The following is a 16148-nucleotide window of genomic DNA, read 5'->3' on the forward strand; positions in this document are numbered from 1 at the left end:
ACGCGGTATTGACCGTCTAGGCACGGTTCAGCTACAGACAACACGAGCCGTGTACCTCCTTCGTGGTGGAATGGCTGGAACTGATCGGCTGTCGGACCCCCTCCGTCTAAATAGGCCACATGCATGGTTGTTTACATCTTTGGGTGGGTTTAGTGACATCTGTGAACAGTCAAAGGGACTGTGTCTGTGATACAATACCCACAACCAGCGTCTATCTTCAGGAGTTGTGGGAACCGGGGTGATGCAAAACTTTTTTGGAGTGTGTATTTTGTACTGCTCGCGATGCGGCCATTCGCCCCGAGCGCGCAGCGCAGTCCCTGACGGCGCGCCTCGTTGTGTGTGCAGCGGGCGCGGCGCCGTCGGTGTGCCTGCGACGGAGCCAGAGCGACCGGCAGGTGGCAGGCGGCCCGCCGGGGCCCGGCGCGGCGCCCTTCACGGACACGATGCGCCTCCGCCAGCGGCAGCGCCACGCAGCTGCTGCCGCCGCCGCCGCCGCCTCGCGGCCCGACCCGCGCGGCCTCTGGGGGCGGCAGCCGTCGCTGTCGCCGTCGCAGAGCCGCCAGCGGCTGCTGAGCCCGGCGCGCCAGCGGCCCCGCGAGCCGCCGCCCCCGCCGCCCCCGCTGCAGCAGCTGCAGCCGCCGCCGCCCGTGGCGCCCGGCCGCCAGCGGGGCCGCGTGCGCGCGCCGCCCCTCGGCCAGCTGCGGAGGCAGCTGCCGGCGCGGCTGCCCTCCATCTCGCTGTCCATGTCTACCGACGACCTCAGCTATGCGGCCGCCGGCCCGCGATCGCCGTCGCCCCTCTCCGAGCTGTGTCTGGACGTTCCCCAGGATCCCCGCTCCCTGCAGGTCAGTATCCTCTCGCCTTATGCCTTATACAACCGTCCGCGTCCACAACACCACCGACACTGTTCAACCCAAGTCGAATTAACAATGAATCGTCCCTGTGCCTTGGCTGATCTAAAACAGGATGTCCATGAGCTTGATTCTCCAGGCTATTACAACTTTCTCATCCTTGGCACCCAAACGGACGCGTGGCTCCAACCTAAATCTCTTACTACATTTGGATATCAAATGGAACACCTTTCAGCCGTCTATTTCCAAACTTACATTATTTGGCTACCAGTTCGGCGATTTACTGCGCCACCTGCAGGCCCCTGATCGACGTGTAGGAAGATTCCACCTCGGTTCTGGTCAAAATACGGGCCAGCAATATTGGTTTTAGTAGATTTCTGCTTGCGATAGCAATCACTTGAAGGTCGGCAGCTGATGATTGTTCGTCGGCAGTTGATGGTTGAAGTGATCGCTATAGCAAGCAGAAATCTACTAATACCAATATTACTGGTCCCTGTTTTGAACCGAGCGAGGTGGCGCAGTGGCTAGCACACTGAACTCGCTGTCGGGAGGACGACGGTTCAATCCCGCGTTCGGCCATCCTGATTTAGGTTTTCCGTGATTTCCCTAAATCGCTCCAGGCAAATGCCGGGACGGTTCCTTTGAAAGGGCACGGCCGACTTCCTTCCCCGTCCTTCCCTAATCCGATGAGACCGATGACCTCGCTGTCTGGTCTCCCTCCCCACACAACACAACCCAACCCCTGTTTTGACCAGAATCGAGATGGAATCTACCTACACGTTGGTCAGGGGCCTGAAGATGGCGTAGTAAATCGCCGAAACAGGTAGCCAAATAAAATATGTTTGGATACTACACGGCTGAAAGGTATTTCGTTTGACATCCTGTATCGAACAGCCGAGTCCCGTAACCATGGTTGAAAAGATGGACATAGAGACTGTTAATACATCTTTCTTGTTTTTGCACCATCTTAAAAAGTTACATCCTTTCCTCCTCCTGGCTTTTATATGCTAAAATGTATGTATAAATGGAATTTCCTGTAAGCGAGAATAATTACGAGTACTTATTTTCGTTCGGGCTTTGACTCGTGTTCTGTTGTTTGATACTGCTAACCTCGTCAATATGCTATTGATAGGTAAAGTTACGCAGGGTGCCAGAAAAATGTATTCCATATTTTGAGAGGTGGTCATATGAACCAAAACAAGAAAAGAATTTCCAGTCAACATGGTCTCTAAAATACATACCGTAAGAGCTGTGAGTACTTGCTCTTCCTTGCTACTCTGAAACACTTCTGTTATACTGCAAGCTCTTTGCTATTACGAACGGGAGGACGTGAAGTTCACTCCAAGCCCCCACCACGCCGTAGCGGAGAAATGAGAAAACTGCTCCCTAATTGGCGGGACGAATACGAATACTGACCTGTGATTTATAGCATATGAGAGACAACAAAAGGAAATGAAGAACAAAATAAAAGGATGTTTTCTTCACAATTCCTATTAAGTAATTAGCTCTGTCATAAAATTATTCTACTTTCCAAATTTTTTGCATTACATATCCACCAAAAGACGGAAAGTTGTAAGGAACGAACCCTACGTTCTTCAGTAGTTATTTACAAGTATGGGCGACAGTGCTTCAAGTATTAGATTCAAGATCGTTTCATGAAACTTCTGAAGCAGCAAATAGTGATATTAGTTTATCATTCACTAAGTTTTTCACTTTCTGTTCTTGTTTGATATTTCTTGACGCATACTCTGCATCTGTCTCTTGCAGTTTTTTTCAGTCTTTAATTTGTTTTTGCATGGCACAATTTTATCTACCTTACTTTCCCCAATTTTACCGTATTTTTCATTCATCTCGCCACGATTTGAATAATTGTAATCACGAATATTACATAAACTAGCCACTTCATTTTCACATTTTTTCGTACAGTAAGGATACAGAGTCCCTATGAACGCTATTTGCACCTGTTACGTCATTCTATATGTGACATTTTATCGGATATTTGACATAGTGTACTAAGTGAAAACACAGAGTTAATCTGCAACTGGCGGCTTCAGTATGGGAGCGCTACACTAGCGCCACTGAGTGGTCTAGTTTTACTAAGTCTGCCATTCCTCCACAGACGTTTGGACACCTCACTGCAAGTGTTCTCAGCAGAGTTCAAGGCTCCTTAAAAGGCATGGCTGGACACATTCCATATTAGTGTCCACAAATAGGTGTCCGAATATTTTTGATCAGATAATGTACATTGACGGAATTAATGGCACTGAACTCTTGGAGGGTGCAATCGCTGATGATCCCGTTGTAATAGCCCATTGGAGCATAGTAGAAACCGGGTAGTTCACAACTCTTTGTAAGGTTTAGGTGGTTCCAGACAGACGTGAGGGACGCCGTACAGTAGTGAACAGCATAAAGCAGTCGTCACACGGGACGAGCCAGCTAATGTTGACCTGCACACAGGGAGGGTATCCAACGTCACGGGACACAGCGCCATCGGCACGCGGACGTGATTTTGCGCTCTCAGCTCCGTCCCGCGGCAGTTATTGGCTCTATTTGGCTCGCAAACGAAACAGTTTGTTAGCTCTTCATGTTTTCTGGCTGTGGTACACATAAATCCGTGAACATGTCCAGTCATTAAGGAAATCGGCTTACAAATCAAAGAAAAGCAGTTCTGACAGAGAGCGGATTTATATTTACCTAAGGGCAAGTATTATAAAAGCTGTTGCTATTGCTTTCATAAGAAAGTCACACAACCTTTTAGAAAATCGAAAGGGAAAAACAAAAATTGGACGCAGCAGGACGCGTATCTTTGTACCTGACGATGCTCTGTTTCGCAACGTGGGGCCTCTGCTAAGAATGCTACGCTGAAGGTATGCAATTAGCGATCTTGTATTTTATGTTGCCGTCTTCTACCGGCTTTAATCGCCAAACTGTCATTAACTGACATTTAATTATAACAAATCCTAACAAGGAGGACACGTTTTTCATGCATCTTCAGTAAGCCATTTGCTTGAAGCGGTTTACTTGCATAACACGCTTGCTAAACGCGAAAATAACTAAATATGAAATTTCTTTAAGCACCAGTATGACGTTTCCCATCACTTTATTAAAGCAAATCGTACCAGTAACGACTCTTTCTCGACACATTCAATGTCGTGGTGATTCGATCATCATCATCTTCTTCTTCCTTTCAAGGATTAGGCTGTTCTCTGTTTCGAACTCACAGAAAAATCGTTCCCATCTTTTTCTAGGCCTTCGAATATATCGTTTCCCATTCGGTTTCTAGTTCAGGATCTTCTGAGGAATTCTGTGACCTAGCATTCTCATGAGGTGGTGTTTCCAATCTTCACGATATTTTTAATTTTTTCATTCAAGCTCAAAATATTTAATTCTGTTCAAATATCTTCGTTTCTAACCATATCTCTTCTTGCGCAGCCGTTCGTCTTTCTTAGGAACCTCATCTCTGCTGTTTGAATTTTATGCTCTTGTTTTTTTTGTGGTAACCAATCTTTCGCTTCCGTAGGATAACAGCGGAACCGCCATTACTTTATAGAAGTTCATGACGGTTTCTTTTTGTGCTTTCGGGCAAATGTTCTGCTAATGGTGCCACAGACAGCTTGGAATTTGTGTATTTTATTTTTCAATATCAGGGTTCAAATCAAAACTTGCAGCACAGGCTCGAAAAGAGCTTTGAGACACTTGTTCTAAACCTGAATTATACTAAACAATTTTTGATCTGACTGGATATTTTCTAGGGGACTGATGACCTCAGATGTTAAGTCCCATAGTGCTCAGAGCCATTTGAACCATTTTTGGATATTTTCCTCGCAACGCCATTATCTGTGTTTTGTTACTAGAAATTTTAAGTTGTACTTCTTGTAATTTTTTTTTCAGCTGTATACTGATATTTGGAGGTCATCTTCATTCTTTTGAATAATAACGATGTCATCAGCAAACAAAAGTACTTTCAGGTATTCCTCATTCGTTATCTTAATTCCCTTGTTTACTTTACATTTCCATTTGTGAAGAATGAAGTCAATGTAGATATTAAAAAAGATAGATGAAAATCCACATCCTTGTCCAACGCCTTGGTTAATAATTATTTCTTCTAGTCGAGTCCTACCTGTGTTTATTACATGCGTATAGTTTTGTAAAGTCTTTTCACTACCTCTACTAAGTGATAAGAATATCCACATTCAGACACAATCTTCCGTAGGCTATCACGGCTCACACGGTCAGAGGCCTTCTCAAGGTCGATAAAGGCCATATGGGTTTCCATATTAAATTCTCTGTGTTTTTCTATGATGTTTTTAATTACAAACACATTGTCTGTGCGTGAACGACCTAACCTAAATCCAGTTCGTTCTTCAGAAATAATAGCTTCAGTGATAGTCTTCATGCGGTTACTGATGACCTTTGAGTATAGTTCGTAGCCAGTGTTTAGTAGACTTATGCCACGATAATTTTACAGTTGTTACGTTTCCATGGGTATTGGATTTTGCACTTCGACCAACATTCATTTATTAATTGTAAAAGACTTGTATGTAGTGGTAATCCTCCATATTTAATTACTTCTGCATTTATTCCATATATTCCCTTAGCTTTTCTGTTCTACATGCCTTTCAAAGCCTGTTGCAGTTCGTCCATGGATCTGCTTGTTCATTGTTCATACTCTGTCCAGTGTCATCTTCGTCCTTCTGTGAACACCACAAATACGTAAAAGATTTATCCATTCTTCATTGGGTATAATGTTTAGTGAGGCAGTGTCTGCTTTTCTCTCTTTGAGTACTTGATTTATTAATTCGCCTTCTTCGTTTGAAAATCCTCCATCATGAGACTTAACTTGCGCAGCGCTCGTAACACACCCAGGGGATTATAAAATTAATGGCAAACTCACAAATAGCCTCGGATACAGGTGGTGCTTAGAAACAGAACATATTCATAGGGTGTAAGGAATAACATCATATCCACCAAAAGTGGGCTTCTTCTGACCATGACAGATACAATATGGCATCTTGCTCTCTGACTGTGACGCCGTAGGGATGGAAATTTTTTGTAAAGTATTGATATATATTGTAGCGATATTTATGAACGCTATAGATGTTATAGAGAAAAAGTATCGATATTTTGATTTGATGTCACGAAAAATCGATATTACGAAATATCGATATTTTTGCCCCGTCCCTACATGTGATAGGTCCTGGGAGTGAAATAGTGTACTTACCATAAACATTTCAGACAGCAGGAGTCCATTTTCCATGAAATACTAGTGTAGTAACGTGTGTGACTTTAGTCCCGAGACTACGTTACTTTTACTGTGCGTCTATCTTTTCGTCATCCAGGCACTCAGGGCAATTCTGCCTCATAATTGGGAGAAGGGAGTGGTAATTTCTGCCGTTCTCATACAGTTCTGTCACCAAACTTGTTCGTCTTGCACCTCGTACCTATCATTTACAATGGTAGAAATGACACACGGAAGTAACTGACTCTCGTTAATGTGTAGTAAGGGTACAGTTATGGTCATATCTGGTGCTCATTTGTAGTATTGAATTCGAAATTAAATTAAGCTCATCGTAAGACTTTTACTGTCAGACTGCACGTATTGACAGTAGCTGGAATGGGCAAGAAATATACCGATGAGAACTATAGTGGCTATGAGTCAAGAAGAGACAGACAACAAAAAACATAACTTTAGATCCTCAGTATTTAATATCGAATAATCGACGGATCGTTAACTTCTGTTCAGTGGCATATGTCGATATCGTAATGAAAAAATATAGATACCTCCACATAGCGATGTTTTTTGCCATCTACGATGTAGGGAGCATTCTTGCTTCCTACTGTTTCTACTCCACGTGGCACGTTGCCGAAATATTGCGGAACATATTTTGTGTTTCACGTGAGGAAGGATCCCTCAATGTGAAATAGCAGGATGTGACACCAGTAAACTCTTAGAGTGCCAAGTCAATTCTTCCAGTCCATATGTGGCATACAGCAAACCAGTGCTTAACAGTGTTGGTTAAAAACAGTCTTGGTTGCAATTTTAGTTTTTTTAGTTTTCAACAACTCGTTTCGCCTTATTTGGGCATCTTCAGGTTATCTTAATTTGGTATTTCTTAGAAGAATCCTTTAGTCACTGTAGCCATTTTACTGAGTTTAACGAAGGCGATGTTGGCCTGATATATTCGACGATGCCCTTTGGCTACAATGACTAAAGGATTCTTCTAAGAAATACCAAATTAAGATAACCTGAAGATGCCTAAATAAGGCGAAACGCGTCGTTGAAAAATAAAAAACTAAAACTGCAACCAAGACTGTTTTTAACCAATACTGCCAAGTCAACATTAGTTAACTCGTCCAGTGTAAAGACGGCTTAAACAGAACGCTCAGCGCAGTATTCTGGTGAGCCGACAGCCTGGCGGGCTGGCCTCCGAGCCCGCTGTCCGTGGCCCGGCAGGCTGTTCTCAGCTCTCTGTCTACGCAGTCCGTCCGGTGTAAGCGCCGAGGACACGGGCTGGGCGTGCTGAAACCTCCGCGAGACGGGGGCCTGACGAGTGCAGTGAGTGACCGGTTTTGACGCGCAGGTGCCCGGCTACGGGCGGCCCAACTCGTGGACGACGTCGGCGGAGGGCGGGCGCGCGGCGTACCGCCTGCTGAAGGAGCACCGCAACAGCGACCCGGGGCCCGGCCCGCGGGCCGCCCTAGCCGCCAGTGCAGCCGCCTCCGCCGCCGCCTCCGCCGCCCCCTCCGCCTCCTCGTCCACATCTTCCGAGGAGGACAGCGGCCGCGGGGGCCGGCTGCCGGCCACGCCCACCACGCCGCCCGCGCCGCTCGCCACCGAGCAGATGTTCGAAGACGACGGCGAGATGCCGCTTTTCATGCGCCGGCCGGACCCTGACGACTCGACGGCCGACGACTGCCTCGTGCCCTCCGTCGACGAAGACAGCGCCGGCGGCAAGGCGGGCCGTACCGTAGTCACCGTCATGGCGCCGCCCTCTCCCGGTGTACACCGGCTACAGGTGAGGACTACCTTTGTTTCCTGTTACGGCGCTGGATATCTTCCAAAACGAATTAAAAACAGTCTTGACCGCACTAAAATACACTGAAGGAAAAAAGTCGCAACCCCAAAAAAATAATTAATGTAGAGTTACGAAATTTCGGGAATACATTTGTCTATACAGGGTGGTCCATTGATCGTGACCGGGCCAAATATCTCACGAAATAAAGAGTCAACCGAAAAAACTACAAGGAACGAAACTTGTCTAGCTTGAAGGGGGAAACTAGATGGCACTATGGTTGACCCGCTAGATGGCGCTGCCATAGGTCAAACGGATATCAACTGCATTTTTTAAAATAGGAACCCTCATTTTTATTACATATTCGTGTAGTACGTAAAGAAATATGAATGTTTTAGTTGGACCACTTTTTTCGCTTTGTGGTAGATGGCGCTGTAATAGCCACAAACATACGGCTCACAATTTTAGACGAACAGTTGGTAACAGGTATGTTTTTTAAATTGAAGAACAGAACGTAGGTACGTTTGAACATTTTATTTCGGTTGTTCCAATGTGATACATGTACCTTTGTGGACTTATCATTTCTGAGAACGCATGCTGTTACAGTGTGGTTACCTGTAAATACCACATTAATGCAATAAATGCTCAAAATGATGTTCGTCAACCACAATGCATTTGGCAGTACATGTAACGACATTCCTCTAAACTGCGTGTAGTTCGCCTTCCGTAATGTTCGCACATGCATTGACAATGCGCTGACGCATGTTGTTAGGCGATGTCGGTAGATCACGATAGCAAATATTCTTCAATTTTCCCCACAGAAAGAAATCCGGGGACGTCAGAACCGGTGAACGTGCAGGCCATGGTATAGTGCTTCGACGACCAATCCACCTGTCATGAAATATGCTATTCAATACCGCTTCAAACGCACGCGAGCTATGTGCCGGTCATCCATCACGTTGGAAGTACATCGCCATTCTGTCATGCAGTGAAACATCTTGTAGTAACATCGGCAGAACATTACGTAGGAAATCAGCATACATTTCACCATTTAGATTTCCATCGATAAAATGGGGGCCAGTTATCCTTCCTACAATAATTCCGCACCATACACTAACCCGCCAAGGTCGCTGATGTTCCACTTGTCGCAGCCATCGTGGATTTTCCGTTGCCCAATAGTGCATATTGTGCCGGTTTTCGCTACCGCCGTTGGTGAATGACGCTTCGTCGTTAAATAGAACGCGTGCAAAAAATCTGTCATCGTCCCGTAATTTCTCTTGTGCCCAGTGGCAGAACTGTACACGACGTTCAAAGTCGTCGCCATGCAATTCCTGGTGCATAGAAATATGATACGGATGCAAAAGATATTGATGTAGCATTCTCAACAACGACATTTTTGAGATTCCCGATTCTCGCGCAATTTGTCTGCTACTGGTGTGCGGATTAGCCGTGACAGCAGCTAAAACACCTTCTTGGGCATCATCATTTGTTGCAGGTCGTGGTTGTCGTTTCAATGTGGCTGAACACTTCCTGTTTCCTTAAATAACGTAACTATCCGGCGAACGGTCCGGACTTTTGGATGATGTCGTCCAGGATACCGAGCAGCATTCATAGCACACGCCCGTTGGGCATTTTGATCACAATAGCCATACATCAACACGATATCGACCTTTTCCGCAATTGGTAAACGGTCCATTTTAACACGGGTAATGTATCACGAACCAAATACCGCCCGCACTGGCGGAATGTTACGTGATATCACTTACTTATACGTCTGTGACTATTACAGTGCCATCTATCACAAAGCGAAAAAAGTGGTCCAACTATAACATTCATATTTCTTTACGTACTACACGAATATGTAATAAAATTGAGGGTTCCTATTTTAAAAAATGCAGTTGATATCCGTTTGACCTATGGCAGCGCCATCTAGCGGGCCAACCATAGCGCCATCTGGTTTCCCCCTTCAAACTAGACGAGTTTCGTTCTTTGTAGTTTTCTCGTTTGACTCTTATTTCGTGAGATATTTGGCCCGGTCACTATCAATGTACCACCCTGTGTAACATATCTAAATGAAGAACATTGCAACACCACAGGTTAATGCAAGCGCGAGGTAAGCCATTGCAAATGTGAAATGCTGATGCATTAATAACCGATGTAACCGACAGAATGTTGCATGCAGGCATGCAAATGTGCATTCATTGTGTTGTGCAGATGCCGGAGGTTAGTTTGTAGGATGGAGTTCCATGCCTGTTGCACTTCGTCGGTCAATAAAGATCACGCTGGAGTTGTCCAATGATGTCCCACGCGTGCTCGATTGGAGACGGATCTGGTGATGGAGCGAGCCAAACCGATATGTTGACACTCTGTAGAGCATCTACATCTACATATCTACATATATACTCCGCTAGCCACCAAGCGGTGTGTGGCGGAGGGCACAATTCGCGTCAAAGTCATATTTCCTCCCCTCTGTTCCATTCGCGGATCGCGCGAGAGAAAAACGACTGTCTGAACGCCTCAAAATGGTTCAAATGGCTCTGAGCACTACGGGACTTAACAGCTGTGGTCATCAGTCCCCTAGAACTTAGAACTACTTAAACCTAATTAACCTAAGGAGATCACACACATCCATGCCCGAGGCTGGATTCGAACCTGCGACCGTAGCAGTCGCGCGGTTCCGGACTGCGCGCCTAGAACCGCGAGACCACCGCTGAGCGCCTCAGTACGAGCTCTTGCTTCCCTTATCTTTGAATGATGATCATTACGCGATTTGAAAGTTGTTGGTAATAATTTATGCTCTAAACCCTCGGCGAAGATTGGATTTCGGAATTTAGTGAGCAACCCCTTCTGTTTAGCGCGTCGTCTATCTGCAAGTGTGTCCCACTTCAAACTTTCTATGAAATTTGCGACGCTCTCGCGATGGCTAAATGTACTAGTCACGAATCTTGCCGCTCTTCTTTGGACCTTCTCAATCTCTTGAATCAGACCCAATTGGTAAGGGTCCCATACAAACGAACAATACTCTAAGACTGGACGAACTAACGTATTGTAAGCTGTTTCCTTTGTTGAAGGACTGCGTCGCTTCAGGATTCTACCAATAAACCGCATCTAGAGTTCGCCTTACCCGTTACTTGTGTAATCTGATCATTCCATTTGAGATTATTTCGAATAGTCACACCCAGGTACTTGACTGATGTTACCGCTTCCAAAGACTAATCATTTATTTTGTACTCATACATTAATGGGGATTTTCGCCTTGTTATACGCAGTAGGTTACACTTACTAATACTGAGAGGTAACTGCCAGTCATTACACGACGCATTTATTTTCTGCAAATCCTCATTGATGATACTACTTTCCTGTAGGCTACAGCATCATCGGCAAACAGTCTAAGGCCGCTGTCAATACCACCAACCAGATCGTTTATGTAAATCGTAAAAAGCAGAGGACCTATTACGCTGCCCTGGGGAACACCTGAAGTTACTCTTGTTTCTGTTGAAGTTACCCCGTTCAGGACGACATATTGCTCCCTGTCTGTTAGAAAACTTTCTATTCAACCGCATATGTCATCGGACAGACCGTAAGCGGGACTTTCTGGAGCAAACGACAGTGCGGAACTGAGTCGAACGCCTTTCGAAAGTTGAGAAATATGGCATCAGCCTGGGAGCCGGTGTCTAGAGCCTGTTGTATATCATTCACAAAGAGGGCCAGCTGTGTCTCGCATGACCGTTTTTTCCTAAAACCGTGCTGGTTTCTGCAGATGAGCTTCTCAGAGTCTAGAAAGGTCATTATCTATGAACACAAAATATGTTCCATGATTCCACAACAAATCGATGTCAGTGAAATTGGCCGGTAATTATGTGCATCCGATTTTCTACCCTTTTTATAGATTGCTATGACCTGGGCCTTCTTCCAGTCCCGTGGAACTTTCCGCCGTTCCAATGATCTCTGATAGATGACGGATAAGAATGGTGCTATATTTGTAGCATAGTCAACTGAAGAAACTGCAAAAAGGTGGGAATTTAAGGAGATGGGACCTGGATAAACTGAAAGAACCAGAGGTTGTACAGAGTTTCAGGGAGAGCATAAGGGAACACCTGACAGGAATGGGGGAAAGAAATACAGTAGAAGAAGAATGGGTAGCTTTGAGGGATGAAGTAGCGAAGGCAGCAGAGGATCAAGTAGGTAAAAAGACGAGGGCTAGTAGAAATCCTTGGGTAACAGAAGAAATATTGAATTTAATTGATGAAAGGAGAAAATATAAAAATGCAGTAAATGAAGCAGGCAAAAAGGAATACAAACGTCTCAAAAATGAGATCGACAGGAAGTGCAAAATGGCTAAGCAGGGATGGCTAGAGGACAAATGTAAGGATGTAGAGGCCTATCTCACTAGGGGTAAGATAGATACTGCCTACAGGAAAATTAAGGAGACCTTTGGAGAAAAGAGAACGACTTATATGAATATCAAGAGCTCAGATGGAAACCCAGTTCTAAGCAAAGAAGGGAAAGCAGAAAGGTGGAAGGAGTATATAGAGGGTCTATACAAGGGCGATGTACTTGAGGACAATATTATGGAAATGGAAGAGGATGTAGATGAAGATGAAATGGGAGATATGATACTGCGTGAAGAGTTTGACAGAGCACTGAAAGACCTGAGTCGAAACAAGGCCCCCGGAGAAGACAACATTCCACTGGAACTACTGACGGTCTTGGGAGAGCCAGTCCTGACAAAACTCTACCATCTGGTGAGCAAGATGTATAAACAGGCGAAATACTCTCAGACTTCAAGAAGAATATAATAATTCCAATCCCAAAGAAAGCAGGTGTTGACAGATGTGAAAATTACCGAACTATCAGTTTAATAAGTCACAGCTGCAAAATACTAACACGAATTCTTTACAGACGAATGGAAAAACTAGTAGAAGCCAACCTCGGGGAAGATCAGTTTGGATTCCGTAGAAACACTGGAACACGTGAGGCAATACTACCTTACGACTAATCTTAGAAGAAAGATTAAGGAAAGGCAAACCTACGTTTCTAGCATTTGTAGACTTAGAGAAAGCTTTTGACTTTGTTGACTGGAATACTCTCTTTCTAATTCTAAAGGTGGCAGGGGTAAAATACAGGGAGCGAAAGGCTATTTACAATTTGTACAGAAACCAGATGGCAGTTATAAGAGTCGAGGGACATGAAAGGGAAGCAGTGGTTGGGAAGGGAGTAAGACAGGGTTGTAGCCTCTCCCCGATGTTGTTCAATCTGTATATTGAGCAAGCAGTAAAGGAAACAAAAGAAGAATTTGGAGTAGGTATTAAAATTCACGGAGAAGAAATAAAAACTTTGAGGTTCGCCGATGACATTGTAATTCTGTCAGAGACAGCAAATGACTTGGAAGAGCAGTTGAATGGAATGGACAGTATCTTGAAAGGAGGATATAAGATGAACATCAACAAAAGCAAAACAAGGATAATGGAATGTATTCTAATTAAGTCGGGTTATGCTGAGGGAATTAGATTAGGAAATGAGACACTTAAATTAGTAAAGGAGTTTTGCTATTTGGGGAGCAAAATAACTGATGATGGTCGAAGTAGAGAGGATATAAAATGTAGACTGGCAATGGCAAGGAAAGCGTTTCTGAAGAAGAGAAATTTGTTAACATCGAGTATAGATTTAAGTGTCAGGAAGTCGTTTCTGAAAGTATTTGTATGGAGTGTAGCCATGTATGGAAGTGAAACATTAACGATAAATAGTTTGGACAAGAAGAGAATAGAAGCTTTCGAAATGTGGTGCTACAGAAGAATGCTGAAGATTAGATGGGTAGATCACATAACTAATGAGGAAGTATTGAATAGGATTGGGGAGAAGAGAAGTTTGTGGCACAACTTGACCAGAAGAAGGGATCGGTTCGTAGGACATGTTCTGAGGCATCAAGGGATCACCAATTTAGTATTGGAGGGCAGCGTGGAGGGTAAAAATCGTAGAGGGAGACCAAGAGATGAATACACTAAGCAGATTCAGAAGGATGTAGGTTGCAGTAGGTACTGGGAGATGAAAAAGCTTGCACAGGATAGAGTAGCACGGAGAGCTGCATCAAACCAGTCTCAGGACTGAAGACCACAACAACAACAACAACAACAGTCAACATAAAACCTTACGGGGATACCGTCTGGGCCAGATGCCTTTCTGGCGTCTAAGGATCTTAACTGTTTTACAATCCCAGATACAGTAAACACTATGTCAGCCATCCTTTCGTTTTTTCGATAATTTAATGGGGGAATGGTGCTGCATTCCTCTATCGTAAACGAGTTTTTGAAAGCTAGGTTTAGAATTTCGGCCTTCTGTTTATCATGATCAGTTACATTACCCGTACTGTCACTGCAAAGTCTTTCTGCAGTATCGAAGAAGAAACAACCAGCTTCTCGTAGCCCTTTACACGACATCGTTAAAATTCAGTGAGGTGGAGATAACGGCGTCTGTTTCATCTTAAAGGCGCTCTTGACTATCGTCAACTCACCGCGTCCAACCTGAAAGGTAACTAACGCTCACTACCGTTACAGCGTGTATTTAAAGCAAACCTGATTTGTATCCTCATACCAGCGCTTCTGGTGCCACTGCCATACGACTGGCGCGAAGTTTGAATAGACATCAACTTTGAGATGTAGAAACACGCCTACCAACTTTCGTTTGTGTTGCGACTCCTTCTTGATGTTACGTTTTTTCACCGTCAGTGTATTTATTGGCAGTACTAACCGATTTCGAATAAAATGTGACCATCTTCAGACCGTATTACACCACGGAGGAAGGCGGTGATGGTGAATGGAGTAAATATTGTGGATCCACGAACGTCAACACTCATTACGCATTGTAGAATTGTGCAAAGAGTAGTTAACGTTCGTGGTTCCACAATATTTGCTCCGTTCACTATCACCGTCTGCCACTATGGTGTAATACGGTCTGAAGATGGTGACATTTTAATCGAAACCGGTTAGTACTGCCAATAAATACACTGACGGTGAAAGGAATCCACAAACGTCAACCAGTATAACGTATATTAGCTGCTAACTTCTCATGTCCGCGGCTCGTGGTCTTACGGTAGTGTCCTCGTTTCCTGCGCATGGCATCCCGGGTTCGATTCCCGGCGGGGTCAGGGATTTTCTCTGCCTCGAGATGACTGGGTGTTCTGTGTCTTTCATCATCATTTCGCCGTAGTGGAGTTAAAAAACTTGTGGAGCGGCGGCCGAACCGTCCCGCGAGGGGTTTCCCGGCCGCCATACGCTCATTATTATTATGCAAGGAACCTGCGTGGCTTCTACACTGGTATTAAAGAGCTGTATGGACCTATCCGCTCCTCATCAGGAACACTGAAAGCTGCTGACAACTCCACCATTCTTACTGAAAGTCAGGACATCTTAAATCGTTGGAAAGAGCACTTCAGCTCACTGTTAAACCGCCCTTCTACTCTGCTAGAGATTTTCTCAAAAATGTCCCACAGCACCCTCCAAAACCCTGGATGGGTGATCCTCCAATTTTTCAAGAATTCTGCAAAGCACTCAAGAGTGTGAAACCTGGGAAGGCTCCTGGACCTGACAGCATCCCGATGGAGCTTATTGAGGGTGGCGGCTTGGCTCTAAAAACTAGACTCTTCTCACTCATTCTATTAATGTGGGAAACCCGCAAGGTACCAGCTGACTTGAAGAACTCCACAATTGTCACCATCTTCAAAAAGGGCGACAGAAGCGTCTGTGGTAACTATCGGGGAATATCTCTACTCTCTGTCACTGGCAAAATTTTTGCAAGAATCCTTTTAAATCGCCTCCAGACACTTTCAGAGACTATACTACCTGAGTCTCAATACGGGTTTCGACCTTCAAGAGGGACAATTGACATGATTTTCTGTGCACGACAACTACAGGAGAAGTGCAGAGAACAGCAAAAGCCTTGACTATTTGTTTTCTACGATCTAGAAAAGGCCTTTGTTACAGTTCCCAGAGAAGCCATGTGGATGGTCTCAAAACGCTTCGGCTGCCCTGAACATTTTGTTGACCTGATTGAAGCTCTCCACGATGATATGACTGGACAGGTCCTCTACCAGAATGAAACGACTGGTGAATTCCCAATAACAAATGGGCTTAAACAAGGATGCGTTCTTGCACCAACATTATTTGCATTGTATCTGGCAGCTATGCTTTACGAGACAACCATAAACAATGCAGGAATAGAACTAAAGTACAGGTTTGATGGAGGATTATTCAACCAGTTCAGACTCCATTCAAAAAGGTTCACCAGT

The 16148-nt window shown here is 44.7% G+C and overlaps 1 protein-coding gene across 1 annotated transcript in view; it reads left to right on the plus strand.

The window, feature by feature from the left end:
* The first annotated feature begins 672 nt into the window (after positions 1-672).
* Positions 673-16148, plus strand: part of LOC126474457 (uncharacterized) — a 124151-nt gene continuing 108675 nt past the window's right edge. Inside the window, exons 1-2 of the mRNA XM_050101930.1 lie at positions 673-845; positions 7433-7867. Of these exons, the coding sequence (XP_049957887.1) occupies positions 744-845; positions 7433-7867 (537 nt within the window). The 5' untranslated portion in view covers positions 673-743. The remainder of the gene's footprint in view (positions 846-7432; positions 7868-16148) is intronic.

This window comes from Schistocerca serialis, chromosome 4 (genome assembly GCF_023864345.2).
Source record: "Schistocerca serialis cubense isolate TAMUIC-IGC-003099 chromosome 4, iqSchSeri2.2, whole genome shotgun sequence".
NCBI classification, from domain to species: Eukaryota; Metazoa; Arthropoda; class Insecta; order Orthoptera; family Acrididae; genus Schistocerca; species Schistocerca serialis.